Raw genomic sequence first — 17712 nt, forward strand, 5'->3', positions numbered from 1 at the left:
GTATGCAGGTTTCATTTTCTCCTGAAGGAAAGAACAGCTGTCACTGCCCTCAGACACTGACTCCCTGGCAGAGAGCAGGCCTCCCGGGGCTCTGTCTGATCGCAGCTGCCAGGTGAGCAGCCATGTTTTCCGACTGAATCTGGGTCGGTGCCCGGGCCGCAATTCAACCCACTTGTGTTCACTAGACCCCTTTGGGTACCACCTCCCGTGTGTGAGAGGCAATGGGAAGGCAAAGGGCAAAAACCACACTGTTCCTAACCCTGTCGCCACTCAGCTCCAGACTCTGCCCTGGGTGTCTGGAAAAGAGTGACGCAGGGTGTGATGCAGCCAGTGGTTGCCTCACTGATGTTCAGAGTCAATGTGGCCACATGTGGATTTACATGTGCTCTCTCTTGACTATAAAATGTTGACAGGTTTAGTATTTTAGAGAACACGGTGCAGGACACCAGAACATATAGTGTCCACTATCCAGTCAAGAAGTCCAGCCTCTGGTCTCCTGCATGGCCTTCCATAATTCCCTCCAACTCTAGTGCTGACATTCTGAACTCTCTAGTGAACTAACAGAAATTCTATGTGAAATAACCTCAGAATACTAAATTATGTCATATAAATAAATACAAACAGTAAGATTTAAATGTGTCCTAATTTTTCTAAAGATTGTTAAATTTTGTCAGTGTAAGCTTAGAATATGCCAAACAAAGGAATATATTTTTCACTTGAAAATAAGAAAATGAAAATAAACATTGACAAGAATCTGCCAAGTGGGATATCAGAAAATTGCCTACTTATATTACTTTGAATAAAGAAATGCAGACAAACTAGGGCTGCAGGATTTTAGAAAAGAAACTAAGTTCAAGGTGAAAAATATGGAAAATAAGAAACAATGCTAAGAAGAAAAATTTCAAACCTACACCGGGAAGAACTGAAAGGATTGTTAAATCATGTCCCCCAAGGGGCAAGTTTGGGGGAGGTCTTCAGTGTGGCTCTCACAGCACAGCCCTGCTTAGGTGCCCACTTAGACTGGAGGAGCTGGGTCAGGCGGTCACCAGGACACCCGTGTCTGAAAAGCAGTGGCGTGCTCAGGAGAAGCCTGGACAGCCATGCTCCCCACAGCCAGGCACTGGGGTCCACAGCTCCTGTGACAGTCTAAAGGCCATCTTCCAGCCCCTGGGCCAGTGGGGTCACCCTGCAACAGAGGTGGAGCAACCCCATTACACCAAAGGTGAAGGGCTGAGTTGGCTGGCCCTGCCTCTAGGATCACAGCTGGAAAACTCCCTGGCATTGAGAAACAGGAAAAGAAATTTGAAAAACAAAATAATAATAATAAAAACCCCACATGACTGAGAAGATTATACAGAAATTTGCAACAAGTCACTGCGAACTCAGTGTCTAGACTGAGACCTGTTTTTATCACCCTTGTAGGGTGATCAAATGTTGAATATGTAAGCATCTAGTGACTGCCACACAAGCATATTGGTGATGGACAGGACCACAGTGTATCTCAACCACTGTTGGCCCATCACTCAAGGCCTTCTAGAGACACTCATATACATCAAATTGGCAAAACATGCAGACTGACACATAACTTGCCCTTTAAAGACCTTAAAATAATGACAATGTCAAGGAGATTGACCAGTGGAAAAGAGGACCTCTTCTCTCCAAACCTACTTAGAGCTCTTTTATAAGGCATCTCAGCCAGTCCCCTCTAATTCAAAAGTCCTATAAAAATGGATTGCTTTAGCTCTTATGTTTTGCTTTAAAAACATATTTATTATCATATTCAATGTGTGTGTTCATTTGCTCTAGATAATAAGCTAGAATAGAACCACAATAAGTTCCACTTTGCCCATTAAAAAAAGGTTGTGACTACCATCACTTCACCTTTTAACTGTGATCCAGAATTAAATGAGTAATGGGGCAAGCATAGGACACAGGGAGATTTATAGGCTGGGATTTATTCAGCAAGTGGAAACATGCACAGCCAATAAACAATTAGAAAAATGTAAAAGTGGGAAACAGCAGGGTGTGATAATGAGCCCATAAAATTAGCATACGACGAAACTGTGACACCCCAAGTGCCTAAGGTACAGGAAAAAGAGGCCCACGTGCCTTGCTGGGGGCACCATCAAGTAAGTTACTCGCTCTACAGAGCAATAAAATAGTCTGCTATTAAAGCTTAAAACCATTCTGACATTTTGCCTTCTAGTATCTGCTGGGGATCTACCAAATAAAGGCCATAAACCAGAGGAAAACATCAGCTTAAGATGACACTATCGTAAGGAAAAGTAAAAAATAGAAAACCCCACATTGCCCAGCAGTGAGTGACTGACTAGGCAAATTACACTTTATCTACTGGAAGCAATGAGACATATCCAGTAAATACTTAGTAGTATGTACACAAGTGTATGGCTAATAAGTATAGATTTTTAAGGGAAACATTAAGAGAAAAAAGAGCAGAACCTAAAAATGTATGTACACACAAATTACATGTACCCAAAGAAGTAGGCATGAGTAAAAATCAAGTGAATACTTGAAGTGATCCTGCTAATATTAAATACCACTAGCTTAATAACTCTTCATTGAACACCCAGTATCTTCCAGGTGCTGTTCTGGTTGTATACAAACACCTGTAAGACCAAGAAGAGACAGAAATGCCTGCTTTCAAGGTATTTATATCCTACAGGGAAGACTGATGATAAAGAAAAACATAAGCAATGAAACAATGAGACCATGTCTATGTCCATTACAAGCAGTAAGGTGCACCATCTTAAGTGGACAACTCAATGGGTTTTTAGATATGTATATTTTTATGGAATCACCACCTGGGTCAAGATAGAGAACATTTCCAGCCCTGCACAATCTCTTCAACAAAGGCAAGCTCACCATTCAGCTGACCTCTGTTACCCTGGACTTATTTTGCCTATTAATGATCATGTAAATAGAAGGATGTAGTAGGTGCATTTGGTGTCTACATCCTTTTGTCCACATTGTGTCTCTGAGAGTCATCCATGTTATTGTGTGTAGCAGTAGCCCTTCATAATATTTTCATCGTAAGTATATATATTGTATAATAATCCATCATATGAATAATGAATTTGTATAATGGACTTATATAACATATCCCAGCTTATCTGTCCATTCTTGCATTGCCAGACATTGGAAAGTTGCCAGTTCTGGGCTTTTTCATATAAAGCCGCTTTGAACACTATGGTACATGTCTGTTGAAGACATAAGCACACATCCCCATTAGTATATAACAAGGCGTGGCATTCCAGGGGCATAGGGTAGATGTTATGTTTAGTTCCAGAAAGTGCTGTTGGTATTCCAAAGTGGTTGTTTCACCAGCAGTGAGTGATGGTTCCAGTTACCGCACATATTTGTGAATAATTGGTGGTCCTTTTAATTTTAGACTGTGTGGGTATATAATTGGATTAACTGTGTTCATAACTTCCCCAAATCCAATATTGTTTGGCACCTTTTCATATGCTGACTGGCCTTTGGGATATTCTCTTTTGTAATGCCCAATCAAGACTTGGGCCTTGGAGTTCCCTGGCGGCCTAGTGTTTAGGATTCTGAGCTTTTAATGCCAGGGCCTGGGTTCAACCTCTGGTTGGGAAACTGAGATCTTACAAGCCACGTGATGCGGCCAAAAAGCCACTTAGGCCTTTTTTTTCATTGGTTATATTTTTAGCTAAATATTTTTGGGTAAAGGTCCTTTGTGATTTGTAATATTTTCTCCCAACTGAGCCTTGACTGAATACTAGACCCCAAAATAAACAACTATTTATGGTAGCATGGTCTGGGAACTCCTGAGGTCCTAGAAACTTTCTCTTAAGCAGACCATTGGACAGTGTGATTTGAAATTACTTCCAGAGGATGCAAAGCAGTGATGAAAAGGAAACCAGGAAACTTAGTATACTCATACAAGGATGTGAAGTAAAAACACAACAGCCCCAAGATCTCTATATAGACTCTGGACTTGGACACCTCACATTGGCAAGAACTGAAAAGCAAGTGCCGTAAGTTAAATATATATATATATCCATCAGATATTCAAGAGAGACTGGATATTCAAGAGAGACTGGCATCACCCTTCCCACGAACAAGGCTTAATTCTAGCTGTGTCTAATTGCATCAGAGGCCTGAAGGTCCTTATCCTAGAATCGTATAACCAACAAAAACATTACTTTAGTGTACACTAGCAACACATCTTCAGATATGCGAGAACTAAAGAAATTTACCTCGTGGGTAGCTAAGAAAATGAGGAAGTAACCCAGAAAGAAGGTCCTGAATAACAGCTGCACAGCAGCCAACAGAGGGTGCCTGAGCTCTTAATAAGGAAGAGGAATGGATGAGAGATGGAGGCTCAGGAAGAGGCCTCCTTGCTATAATAGAAGGAGCCCTCTGAGGACTCCTGTTCTGAGGGCCTTAGAAATGGGAACAAGAAATCTCAGAACATCTTACTACCAGACAGTATCCCCATGCACCCAGTCACTACCAGCATCACCACTCCATCCCTAGGAAGCAGCAGGGCCAGTTGAACAGTTCAGATGGTCAGGAGGAAAAAAAATAAGACATAGCAGGTGTGGTTAAGGCTTTATTGGTGATCAACAGGGCTAGGCAGGGCCCACGCTGGGAGAGCAAGGCCTGCACACTAGGCCTGTCCTGGTCTTCAGGGCAGTGCTGGGGGCTCAGGCCTGAGCTCTCCACTCCAGGGATCTGGTCAGGCTACTCATAGCAGGGAAAAAAAAAAAACAAACCAGCAACATAGAAAGGAAGGATGATTTGGTTGGCTTTAGAGCAGAAAGCATAATGTCAGGGGGTGACTTCACTGAAGAAGAGTGGGGTGCTGTAGAGCTTAAAGATCCTGGATGAATGGGGTTGGGAAAGAGTTGGGGCCAAATAAGGCCTAAGTGTGACAAATGGAAAGAAAGAAGGAGAAAACAAAACATCTGGCTCTGGGGAGCAGGAAGCTCCAGCGGTTCCCCACACACAGCACTGGCTTCTCGCTCCATCTCCTGCCATCCAGAGCATTACTTGTTGCCCCACACGGCCATCTTTGAATACACAGGGTGTGGGAGGAAGCGGCTGGACTTCATGTAGGCAGAGATCCTCTTCAGACCCTGAGGGTGGGAGAAAGAAGGTCAGGTCTGCTGCCCCTCTGGGGCTCACGCAGTTCCACTCCAGACTTTGAGCTGGAACCCTGGTCCAACCCTTCCTTGTGGAAGTGAAGCAATCAGCAAAAAACAATCTTCCTAGGGTCCCCAGTTCTGATAAGTTACCTCTTCAGTTTCCTGTGACTAACGTGGTGTCTTACTAAGACCTGCCACACATGGAGAACAGGCTGGGTTAGCTGCTGTATAGACCCAGAGATGAGAATACACAGCCATCCCTCATTCCAGTCCACTTCAAATTACTGTGATTCGCACGTTTTCTGTATTTCACAACCTGAAGCTTTGTGTCAACCATCATTGAGCAAGTCAACTGATGCCATTTTTCCAACCACACTTGCTCACTTTCTGTCTCTATGTCATCTTTGGTGATTTTCCCAATATTTCTACTTTTTCATTATGATTATGTTTGTTATGTCAATCTGTGATCAGTGATCTTTGATGTTACTGTGGCAAAAAAATCAAACTCATTTAAGACTCAGATGATGGTCTCAGCATTTTTTGGCAAGAAAGCTTCAGGTTTGTTTGTTTGTTTGGCCAAGATGTGCAGCATGTGGGATCTTAGATTCCAGAGCACGAATCAAACCCAGGCCCCTGGCAGTGAAAGCATGGAGTCCTAACCACTGACTGCCAGAGAAGTAATGCCCAGCAATAAAGGATATTTAAATTAAGATAAATATATATACATATATTTTTTTAGGTATAATGCTATTGTACATTTTACAGGCTACAGTATACTATAAACAACTTTTATATGCCCTGAGAAACCAAAAAAGCTATATGACTTGCTTCACTGTATTGTGGGCATCTAGACCCTCAATACATCAGGGAGGGTTGTATCTTGAAGTCTCTATAGTGGGCAATTTCCTTCCCTCTCTTTCCTTCTTCCAGTTACTCATGATTCTGTCTCAGAGACAGGATCGTACATTCATTTTAAGCTACATTCACTGATCTGACCCTCTCCCCTGTATGAGTCACTGTATCAGGCCCAGCGGGGATGCAGAAGTCACACAGTCTTGGCGCCCAGCCTCTGGGGCTCAGTGCAGCTGGAGAACCACAGGAATTCTGAGGTATATGTGATGACTGAGAACCTCCACAGAAATAGCCTAAGAGTGGTTCTAGTGTGTCCTTATCTGGGGGGAAACGGGATCACAGAGGTTAAGCACCTTCTTCACGTTCAAGCCGCTAATAAGTGATAGCGTGGAACACAGCCTGGTTCTCTCTTCAACTCTGTGCTCTTGGCAAAGCACTCCCTTTCCCCATTTCCCTCCAGGAGGGCTTGTCTTTCCCCCTGTACACAAACTTGGTTCTTTCGCAGAGGAAGACTCCAGGCTTTGCCCACAGAGGGACCCCTAGCACAACAAAGAGCCTCAGAAAGTACATGAGCAGCTTGCAGAAGAGACCAAATCTCACCCAATGACTCAGCAAAACCCAGAAGAAAGGCGATAGGAGGGTGAGAAGCAGCAAGACCAGGCTCTAATTATTCCACTTAAAGGACAGAATCCAACTCCTGGCCTGGGACCTGAGCTTACTCTCACTGGGCCCCGAACTACCTCATCCCCAGTCCTGCTACAGCCACCCAGGCAGTGAGACACTCAGATACACCTGTGCACCATCTTCTCAAGGCAGACAGTGCCCCAGAGTTCCCAGGAGTCCCAGACCTAGGGCTGACTGTACCCCACAGCCCAGGGCCCTACAAGCCACACACTGCAGTCCACATCTGTCCCCGTCCTCCTTCCCAGGCACTCATCTCAACTCTTTGTTGCTCTCCAATTATCAATAGTTGACTGAGGGTGACAATGAGCTGGAAGGTGAGGTCAGGTTGTGCTCCTCCAGAACCAAGGGGGTTCCACCCATACCACACAGCTTCAGGGTTCCTGAAGTTCTCCAACTGCACTGAGCCCCAGAGTTAGGACTCCAGGATCGTGTGACTTCTGCATCCCTCCTGTGCCTGACACAGTGCCTCATACAGAAGACAGGGTCAGATCAGTGAATGTGACTTAAAATGAATGGATCATCCGGTCTCTGAGACAGAATTATGAGTAACTGGAAGAAGGAAAGAGAGGGAAGGAAACTGCCTACTATAGAGACAAGATAAAATCTTCCCAAGAAGGCACCTACCTATGGAAGAAAATCCCAGAACCAATTACATTCTTGGAAATCTCAGTACAACCCCAGAGAGGGAGCCAATAAGCCACAGGGCCCTTGGGTGATCAGGAAAAAACATTATGTCTTTGACACCTAACATCACTCTTACTGTGTCTCAACTCAACTAATGCCAGCCACATCCAAACTCCTGAGATTTCTGCTTCCTACCCACTCTCCAGAACTCTGAGCCCAGACAACAAAAGGACCTGAGCTTCTCTCTTGCACACAGGAAACGGAGAGCCACTGACTGCTGCCCGTAGAATCCAGACGCTCTGACTGGGAGCCCAGCACAGCCTGCACCGGTTCTGTGACCATCAGAAATTACATATTCTTTTGGCTTATTCCTTGTCTTTAAGATGGAGGTGATACTTCTTTACCTTGTAGAAATAAGGCAAAGATCAAATCTGACACAATGTATGTAAAGTCCTGAGCAGAAAACCTGTCATAAACCAAGCTCTCAATAAGTGCTAGTTATACTTGGTTTCGTTCCAATTAGGAAAGCTGCAGGGAGACCAGTGTAGAGGAAAGAGATGTATTAATAGTAGGAGGATCAGGAGAATACCTCAAAACGAGAGATGAAGTCTTTCAAGTTTGGGAATGCATCCAGGCACTTGGGCTCAAATATGCGGTGAATGTCAAGAAGGTCATAAACCAGGAAATCCACAAAGGTGAGCTGCAGGAAGACAAAGCATGAATGCACACCGAACTCTGAACCTCAGGAAAATGACAGCACTCCCTCCCCTAAAGCCATCCCACTTACCTTGTCCCCTGCAAACCAAGGCCTCCTCCCCAGAAACTCTGAGTAGAGCTTCATCTTTCCAGGGATCTCCTTCAAGTATTGAGGCTTTAGTTTCTCCTGAGACACAAAACAGCCGTCACTGCCCTCAGAAACAGACTCCCTGGCAGAACAGGCCTCCTGGGGCTGTGTCTGATCCCAGCTGCCAGGTGAGCAGCCATGTCCCCCGACTGAACCTGGGTTGGTGCCCAGCTGCCATTCAACCCACCTGTGTTCATCAGACTCCTATGGGTACCACCTCCCATCTGTGAGAGGTGATGGGAAGGCAAAGGGCAAAACCACACTGTCCCTGACCCTGTCACCAGTCAGCTCCAGACACCTGCCTGGGGTCAGACCAGCAGTGCTGTGAGACTTGGTAGAGGTCAGGCCTCAGACCTCAGGCTGATCAACACTAAAATAACTAGGAAAGAAGTCCTTTGTTCCAATGTAGGAGACAGAATGGTGTGGATGCCTGTACAGTTTCTGGACAGTTGGAAAGAATTGGAAGCTGAAAGGAAGGAAAGAAAAGAATAAAGTCTGACCCTGGGCTGCCCACTGGACACATGTCCTGATCCCTGAGATGCCAAGGAGGAGGCACTGGTTGAACTCGTAAACACCTATCTAGAATCTGAATTTCTACCCTGGGAGGCTGGACTCTACCCTAAGACTGATGGGAACTGAGTCCAAGGTTGCATTTCATGTACTGGGAGTTCTAAAGGTCACTCTCGGAACTCTGTAGGGACTAGACTGTTGAATCAGTAGCTCTAAGGAGTTTAAACGGCAAGTATAGATGGGACCCTGTCCAACTCAGTAGGAGTGGACTCACAAAGTCAGGACTTTAACAGATCCTGACCGTGTGGATGTAGACCCAGCCCTGCCCACCGGGCAAAATGGGTTTATGCCTGACAAGCTGAAGAGGAGGCATTGGGCTAACAAGGTAAATACCCTGTCTAGGAACTAAATTTCCACCTTGGGGAGTCTAGATTCTATCCTTAGATTGGGGGAAACTGAGTCAGAGCTTCTATATGCTGAATTAGAGTTATGAGAATCACTCAGAGGACTCCATATAGACCAGCTCAGTAGCTCCAAGGAGATCAAATTACAAAATGATCTGTGTAGAAGGGATAGACTAAGCTAGTCTCCTTTTAAAGCACATCCATCCCAGATCAGCAGGAGGAGACTCACAAATTCAGGGTTGTAGCAGAGCATAATAAAGTCATTAACAGTGTCCGTAGCCTGGTTCTCCAATACATCCACGCGAATCTTCTCCTCCTCTGTCTCCCCACCTGTACCCACACAACAGAGACTCACCCTCAGTATCCCCTCCCAGCCCAGCCCAGGGCATGGCCACCTCTATCCCTGCCCCCAACCCCAGCCCCACTCACACATGTTGTGCTTGCGAGCAATGTAGCGAAGGATGGCCTTGCTCTGGGTGAGCTTGTGAGCTCCATCAATTAAGTAGGGCAACTGGAAGAACAACAAGGCCAGGTCAGGTGGGCCACCAGGCTCCCCTGCATCTGCTCCCTTGAGCAAGGGCAGAGATGAAACCTGACTTTCACAGAGCCTGTCCCATGGTAGGCACTAAATAACATGATATAAAATGGAGGGATGAGCTGGGACAGAGTATCACTGAAGGGCAGAGGAGAAAACCAGGAAGCTGAGAGAGCAGAAGGCACCTGTTCCTGAAACCTCTAAGCCAGGAAAGGAGATGGATGGAGACACTGTCCACTCCCCGTCCCAGCACCCCAGCCCCTGCACCTACATTGGGGAAGTCCAGGCCCAGCTTGAATTTTTCATTCAGCCACTGGCTTCTGTCATAGTCGGGAGCTGAGAAAAAGAAGATGCAGTGAAACAATCTCCCACAAATCCAACCCTCCTTCCTGGGGGACCTACCAAGGAGTCAGGGGCAAGACCCCCCTGAACTGGTGGACCTGAAATCTGAACCACTAATCTCACATGGAGCTTTGAGGGGAAAAACAAACAGAAATTTCCTGAAACTACATGAGTAATCCTTACAAAGGATTTAGGTAAGCACTAAGGGGAGCCTGTGCCAATGGCTGATACAGGACCCAGCTGTGGGCTCTCATATCCTTCCTTGGAGGCCAGCTGCACCCTAAAGGGTTCGGGAAGGGGCAGGTCCCTGCTCCAGCTGGTGGAAGGCGATAGACATGAACAACAGGGGTCAGGACATGGGATGCTTGGCACCAAACCAGCATGAGTTGGGCAGAAGTCAGGGCATGACAAGGATGCCATTACCGTCCCCCATCGTGTACTTCTTTTCCTCGTAGTTTGAGTCTGTGTACTCCAGGAGCAGGCGGATGGCGTGGGCTAGCTGAGAAAGATGCCAGGACACAGGGCAGACGTCAAGTCTTGACTGCAAAACTTTCACCGTTCCAGTCACTCTCATACTCCCAACCCTCTCCCCCTATCCACCCACTTCTGAGCACACACACACACACACACACACACACACACACACACACACCTGGGAAGGAGGCGGCGGTGCGAACACACACACACACACACACACACACACACACACACACACACACACTCACACACACACACACACACACACACACACACACACACACACACTCACACATCCCTGGAAAGGAGCCGGCGGTGCGAAGGGGCTAGGCTGCAGCGAGCAGAAAACATTTCTGGCTCACCGGTCCCCAACTGCGCAGCATATCCCAGCCCGCCTCCATCTCACCCGCCCTAGCGGACCCCCGCTCACCCCGCGGAGGTCCCAGTAACCCAGGGTCATCGCCATAGTCAGCGTCTGTGGATCGGGTTTCCAGCTCGGCACCGTCGATTTGGATGTTTATCCGATGCCTGGGTGTGGCCTGAGTGAGGCCACGCCCCATCGCTTCTCTCTGCCCCGCTCCCAACTATTGCCCAGTCTCCGAAGCTTCCTGGCACTCGGGGTACCCGGGACTCTACAACGAGGCATCTGCGCCCAGGGCAGTCGAAGTAATCCATTTCCCCCTCCAGCCTCAAAACTCGGGAGCCGAGCTCTGGACACCAGGACGCTGAGGGCAGCCTGGTTCCCCTCGGCAGTCCGATATCAGCTAAATCGGGGGAGTTAGTGGTGGGCTCGGGAAACAAGCCTGAATCCTAACGACAGCACGAATCTTCCACCTCCCCTGCCCTCCCACGATCATTCAGACTTGCTCCTGGGTTACCGAGTTCCCTTGGGCTCTGGGAAGCTCTTAACTGCCAAGTTAAGTCTAAGAGTGGGTGCCCCTCAAATCGAAACTCTACATGAGCCGCTGGCACAGGAAGATCAGTACTCCAAGTAATCCTCACGCTCCCCCGACTCTTTACAATTCCTGACGGCAGCGTATCTTCTAGAACAGACTATTAATGGGACACAAGAAACACCCACAAGGTGCAGGAAGAGGTTTGTCAGTGCTTTCGTTTCAGGGACTAGAGGCGACTCATCCCTTCAGTCGTGTAGCTAAGAGTGATAATTAATGCAAATTAATCAAGTAGATTTATGGCCTAAATAATGAATCCAAATACAGAAACAGGTCCAGCAAAGAAGATATCCAGGTGCAACTCCAGAAATAACCCGACAACCAGCTAGATGTACTTCATTTTGACTGGGTCAGTGACCTGGACTGTGGTAGTCACAGAGGGCTCTGAATGAAGCAGGGAGAGCTGTTCTTTGAGCAGCTAGGAGCCTCTCCTGCTGCAAGGGGGACCGGTAGGGGTGGCCAGCAAGGAGCCTAGAGGACACCACACAGGACTGCAGTCAGAGTGGGCCCAGCACAGCCTGGCTGTCCGTGTCCACAGATTCCTGCCCGGATCTTGACCCAGGTGTGGTTTTGTGTAGGAGAGGGTGGCTCAGGTGTCCTTTCATGTCACTCTGTGATACAGCCTCCTCAAAAACAATGTCCCACCTGCCAACTCTCCTCTTTGAAGACTGAAGGCTATTTCAAAATTACAAGAATAAGATAAGGTTGGCCTGTATTTCCTTTCCCCTTGTTTAAAGTACACTACAAAGTAATGGATACACAAAAAGAGAAGATAAGACCTTTTGAAAACAAATCAATTTCAGAAGTTAAAAGGCAAGCTTGGAACTCTACGGGAAAGTCAGTTTAAAATTAGCTAACACTTTTTAAGGATAGAAAGGTCCCAGTATTGAATAAAGGTTTCAGACCACCAGGATAAAGTATGGAGTCGGGGTTTGAAGAAGACAGACTTTCTCTAATCCATGTTAAATCACAGACTCAGAGTCTACACATCTCTGCTAAGCTGGGGAGCAGGGAAAGTGTTATCAGCAGAGACCAGCAGAGCTCAGTCCCTCTATGGATGCCCCTAACCATTCCCACCCTGCCAGTCCTCAGAGCTCAGCTCTGGGTCCAGACTCAGGAGGCAGATAGGGAAAGGCAGATTCCCTCATGGTTTTGCCCAAAGGGAGGCGATAGTGGCTCTGGCCACACAAAAGTGCTGCCTCTCTTAATAGTTATATTTTTCATATTATAAAGGGGTTGTCATTCTGAGTTTTACACATCTTGAGCTTGGAAAAGACACATGACTGGATTCCACTGAGAAAATGACTTTCTTAAAAACACTAAACAGAATAATAACGGCTAAAATATGTAGATCAGATATTGTTATGCTAGTATTCAGTCAGTCAGTCATTTATTTACAAAAATCATTGAAATTCTGTCATAGAGCAGCACTAAGAAAAAGAAAATTCTGGGTTCTAAAGGCTGGAACTCAGCTAGGAAATACAAGGAGAGATTTTAAAATATAGAAGAGATTTTTAAATGTTCAAAATCTCTGAGGGGCACTGAGAGGGAGGGAGCTGGAAGGCAGGAGAAAGAGGCCGTGCCTGCTGGGACAAGGAACTGGGGAGATGGATGGGCCCCGAGCGGCCTGTCAGGAGGATGACGTCAGTCCTGCAGGAGGAGGAGGGGGCTGGCGGAGCAGGCTCTCAGACTCAGCCTCCAGGCCCAGGGGTCCCACCGGTGGGGGCAGTGGGTGTGTGGAAGGCAGTAGGGGGCAGGGGGACTCTGGCAGAGGGGAGACTGGAGAGAGGGCAGAAGGGCATGATGCAACCAGTGGTTGCCTTGCTGAAATTCAGTGTTAAAGCAGCCACATCTTCTGAATTTACATGCGCTCTCGCTTGACTGTAAGTACTGACAGGTTCTAATATTTTAGAAAACATTGTGCAGGACATCAGAACACATAGTGTCCAGTATCCAGTCAAGAATCCTGCCTCTGATCTGACTCTGCTCTGTATTCCATCCTTCCAGTTCTACTGCTGACATTCTGAACTCCCAGAACACAAACCAACACGTTAAATACCAACAGTAGTATTAAATTGTGTCCTACTTGATAGTAATTTTTTAAAGGTTTTTAAAGTATTATCTGGATAAACTTTTGTAATCCAGGATATAAAGGAAATTGTTTAAAAATCTGAATAGAAAATAAAAACCATAATTTATAAGATTCTGTGGTAGCAGTATATAGTTTAAGATGGGCACTTTACAGGTGGTACAGTGGTAAAGAATCCGCCTGCCACTCCAGCATTCTTGCTTGGAAAATTCCGTGGACAGAGGAGCCTGGTGGGCTACAGTCCATGGGGTCACAAAGAGTCAGATGTCATAGTTTTCAGAACAAATAAATATAAGCAAAGGCTTCAAGAATTGAAACAGGAATTAACTTTAAAATAAATAACATGTGGAATTGCATTTCTGTGTGTCTCTGTCCTGTCATGTTTTGTGTTTCTAGGAGCATTTTTATTTTACCTAGATTACCCAGTTTGTTGGCATGTGATTCTTTGCAGTATTCTGCGGCAATATTTTTATTTCTGTACACTCAGTAGCCCTGTCCCACTTTCATTTCTGATTTTAGTAATTTGCATCTTCTCCCTTCTTTCTTACTCTAGCTAAAGGTTTGTCAGTTTTGTTAATTTCATAAATCTTTCAAAGAAATTTCTCTAGAATTTTCATTGATTTTCTCTATTTTTCTATTTATCTCTGCCATAATCTTTATTATTTCCTTTCTTCTATTTATTTCGGTTTAATTCTTTTCCTAAGTTCTTAATTTATAGTTAGGATGTTTATTTGAGATCCTCTTGTTTTTAAAGTAGACATTTCTAGCCATAAATCTCCCCCTTAGCAATGCTCTTGCTGTGTTCCATAAGTGTTTGCATTCTGTGTTTTCAGTTTCTCTCCTAAGTGTTTGTGATTTCTTATTTTTTGTTGTTATTGTTCTGTCACTAAGTCATGTCTGACTCCTTGCAACCGGATGGACTGCAGCGTGCCAGGATCCTCTGTCCTCCACTATCTCCCGGAGTTTGCTAAAATTCATGTCCATTGAATCAGTGATGCTATCTAACCATCTCGTCCTCACCTGCCCCCTTCTCCTTTTGCCTTAAATCTTTTTCAGCATCAGGGTCTTTTCCAATAAGTCTGCTCTTTGCATCAGGTGGCCAAAGTATTGGAGCTTCTGCATCAGTCCTTTCAATGAATATTCAGGGTTGATTTACTTTAGTATTGACTGGTTTGATCTCCTTGTTGCCCAAAGGACTCTTGAGAGTCTTCTCCAGTACCACAATTGGAAAGCCTTCTTTAGGATCCAACTCTCACATCAGTAGATGACTACTGGAAAAACCATAGCTTTGACTATAGGGACCTCTGTTGGCAAAGTGATGTCTCTGCTTTTTAATATGCTGTCTAGGTTTGTCATAGCTTTCTTTCCAAGGAGCAAGCATCTTCTAGTTTCATGGCTGCAGTCACTGTCCACAGTGATTTTGGAGCCCCAGTAAAGAAAATCTGTCTCTGTTTCCACTTTTTCCCCTACTATTGGCCTTGAAATGATGGGACCATGTGCCATGATCTTAGTTTTTTCAGTTTGAATTTATACCAGCTTAATTCAAATAGCTCTTAAATAATTTGCTCTTATACAACTCTGTCCTTTCTCTTTGATTATTGGTGTCACAAAATTACATTTTTATGCACGTGTGTCCAAAACTATAGACTAATAATTCTTCTTTAATGGACTAGTCTGTTTAATTACTGTGATGTTGAGTGGTTTGCCTTGGAAACGAACTGAGATCATTCTGTCTTTTTTGAGATTGCATCCAAGTACCACATTTCAGACTGTTTTGTTGACTATGATGGCTACTCCATTTCTTCTAAAGGATTCTTGCCCACAGTAGAAGATATAATGGTCATCTGAGTTAAATTCACCCGTTCCAGTCCATTTTACTTCGCTGATTCCTTAAACATTGACATATACTCTTGCCATCTCCTGTTTGACCACTTACAATTTGCCTTGATTCATGGACCTAACATTCCAGGTTCCTATGCAATATTGCTCTTTATAACATCAGACCTTCCTTCCATCACCAGTCACATCCACAACTGGGTGTTGTTTTTGCTTTGGCTCTGTGTCTTCATTCTTTCTGGAGTTATTTCTCCACTGATCTCCAGTAGCATATTGGGCCCCTACCAACCTGGGGAGTTCATCTTTCAGAGTCCTATCTTATTGCCTTTTCATACTGTTCATGGGGTTCTCAAGGCAAGAATACTGAAGTGGTTTGCCATTCCCTTCTCCAGTGGACCACGTTTTGTCATAACTCTCCACCATGACCCGTCCGTCTTGGGTGACCCTACACGGCGTGGCCCATAGTTTCACTGAGTTAGACAAGGCTGTGGTCCATGGTTAGTTTTCTGTGATTGTGGTTTTCAGTCTGGATTATCACAGTAATCCAAATCTATGTCCCGACCAGTAATGCTGAAGAAGCTGAAGTTGAACAGTTCTATGAAGACGTACAAAACCTTCTAGAACTAACACCCAAAAAAGATGTCCTTTTCATTATAGGGCACTGGTAGGAAGTCAAGAAACACTGGAGCAACAGGCAAATTTGGCCTTGGAGTACAGAATGAAGCAGGGCAAAGGCTAATAGAGTTTTGCCAAGAGAACACACTGGTCATACCAAACACCCTCTTCCAACAACACAAGAGAACACTCCATGTGGACATCACCAGATGTCATCACCGAAATCAGATTGATTATATTCCTTGCAGCCAAAGATGGAGATGCTCTATACATTCAGCAAAAACAAGACCAGGAGCTGACTGTGGCTCAGATCATGAGCTCCTTATTGCCAAACTCAGATGTAAATTGAAGAAACTAGGGAAAACCACTTAATGATTATACAGTGGAAGTAAGAAATAGATTTAAGGGACTAGATCCGATAGACAGAGTACCTGATGAACTATGGACGGAGGTTTGTGACATTGTACAGGAGACAGACCATCCTAAAGAAAAAGACCATCCTAAAGAAAAAGAAATGCAAAAGAGCAAAATGCCTGTCTGGGGAGGCCTTACAAATAGCTGTCAAATGAAGAGAAGCGAAAAGCAATGGAGAAAAGGAAAGATACCCATTTAAATGCAGAGTTCCAAAGAATAGCAAGGAGAGATAAGAAAGCCTTCTTCAGGGACCAGTGCAAAGAAATAGAGGAAAACAATAGAATGGGGAAGATGAGATCTCTTCAAGAAAATCAGAGATACCAAGGGAATATTTCATGCAAAGATGGGCTCAATAAAGGATAGAAATGGTATGGACCTAACAGAAGCAGAAGATATTCAGAAGAGGTGGCAAGAGTACACAGAAGAACTGTACGAAAAAGATCTTTATGACCCAGATAAATCAATGGTGTGACCACTCACCTAGAGCCAGACATCCTGGAATACAAAGTCAAGTGGGCCTTAGGAAGCGTCACTACGAACAAAGCTAGTGGAGGTGATGGAATTCCAGTTGAGCTATTTCAAATCCTGAAAGATGACGCTGTGAAAGTGCTTCACTCCATATGCCAGCAAGTTTGGAAAACTCAGCAGTGGCCACAGGACTGGAAAAGGTCAGTTTTCATTCCAATCCCTAAGAAAGGCAATGCCAAAGAATGCTCAAACTACCACACAATTGCACTCATCTCACATGCTAGCAAAGTAATGGTCAAAATTCTCCAAGCCAGGCTTCAACAATGCATGAACTGTGAACTTCCATATATTCAAACTGGTTTTCGAAAAAGCAGAGGAACCAGAGATCAAATTGCCAACATGCGCTGGATCATGGAAAAAGCAAGAGAGTTCCAGAAAAACATCTATTTCTGCTTTATTGACTATGCCAAAGTCTTTGACTGTGTGGATCACAATAAACTGTGGAAAATTCTGAGAGAGATGGGAATACCAGACCACCTGACCTGCCTCTTGAGAAACATATGCAGGTCAGGAAGCAACAGTTAGAACTGGACATGGAACAACAGACTGATTCCAAATCAGGAAAGGAGTACATCAAGGCTGTATATTGTCACCCTGCTTATTTAACTTATATGCAGAGTACATCATGAGAAACACTGGGCTGGATGAAGCACAAGCTGGAATCAAGATTGCTGGGAGAAATATCAATAACTTCAGATATGCAGATGACACCACCCTTATGACAGAAAGTGAAGAACTAAAAAGCCTCTTGATGAAAGTAAAAAAAGAGAGTGAAAAAGTTGGCTTAAAACTCAACATTCAGAAAACTAAGATCATGGCACCTGGTCCCATCACTTCATGACAAATAGATGGGGAAACTGTGGCCAACTTTCT

At 45.0% G+C, this 17712-nt stretch overlaps 1 protein-coding gene across 2 annotated transcripts in view; it reads right to left on the reverse strand.

The window, feature by feature from the left end:
• LOC120856725 (glutathione S-transferase Mu 1) overlaps positions 1 to 10963 on the reverse strand; it is a 58399-nt gene extending 47436 nt beyond the window's left edge. The window contains exons 1-8 of one of the 2 annotated variants that reach the window (XM_040232106.1): positions 10835 to 10963; positions 10351 to 10426; positions 9857 to 9921; positions 9480 to 9561; positions 9280 to 9380; positions 8080 to 8175; positions 7882 to 7992; positions 4580 to 5123 (exon numbers count right to left, since the gene is read on the reverse strand). In XM_040232106.1, the coding sequence (XP_040088040.1) occupies positions 5034 to 5123; positions 7882 to 7992; positions 8080 to 8175; positions 9280 to 9380; positions 9480 to 9561; positions 9857 to 9921; positions 10351 to 10426; positions 10835 to 10870 (657 nt within the window). In that variant the 5' untranslated portion in view covers positions 10871 to 10963 and the 3' untranslated portion in view covers positions 4580 to 5033. Of the gene's footprint in view, positions 1 to 4579; positions 5124 to 7881; positions 7993 to 8079; positions 8176 to 9279; positions 9381 to 9479; positions 9562 to 9856; positions 9922 to 10350; positions 10427 to 10834 lie in introns of those variants that run through there. The other variant, XM_040232105.1, reaches the window with a different exon arrangement.
• Between the last annotated feature and the right edge of the window lie 6749 nt (positions 10964 to 17712).

This window comes from Oryx dammah, unplaced genomic scaffold (assembly GCF_014754425.2).
Source record: "Oryx dammah isolate SB20612 unplaced genomic scaffold, SCBI_Odam_1.1 HiC_scaffold_28, whole genome shotgun sequence".
Taxonomy (NCBI): Eukaryota; Metazoa; Chordata; class Mammalia; order Artiodactyla; family Bovidae; genus Oryx; species Oryx dammah.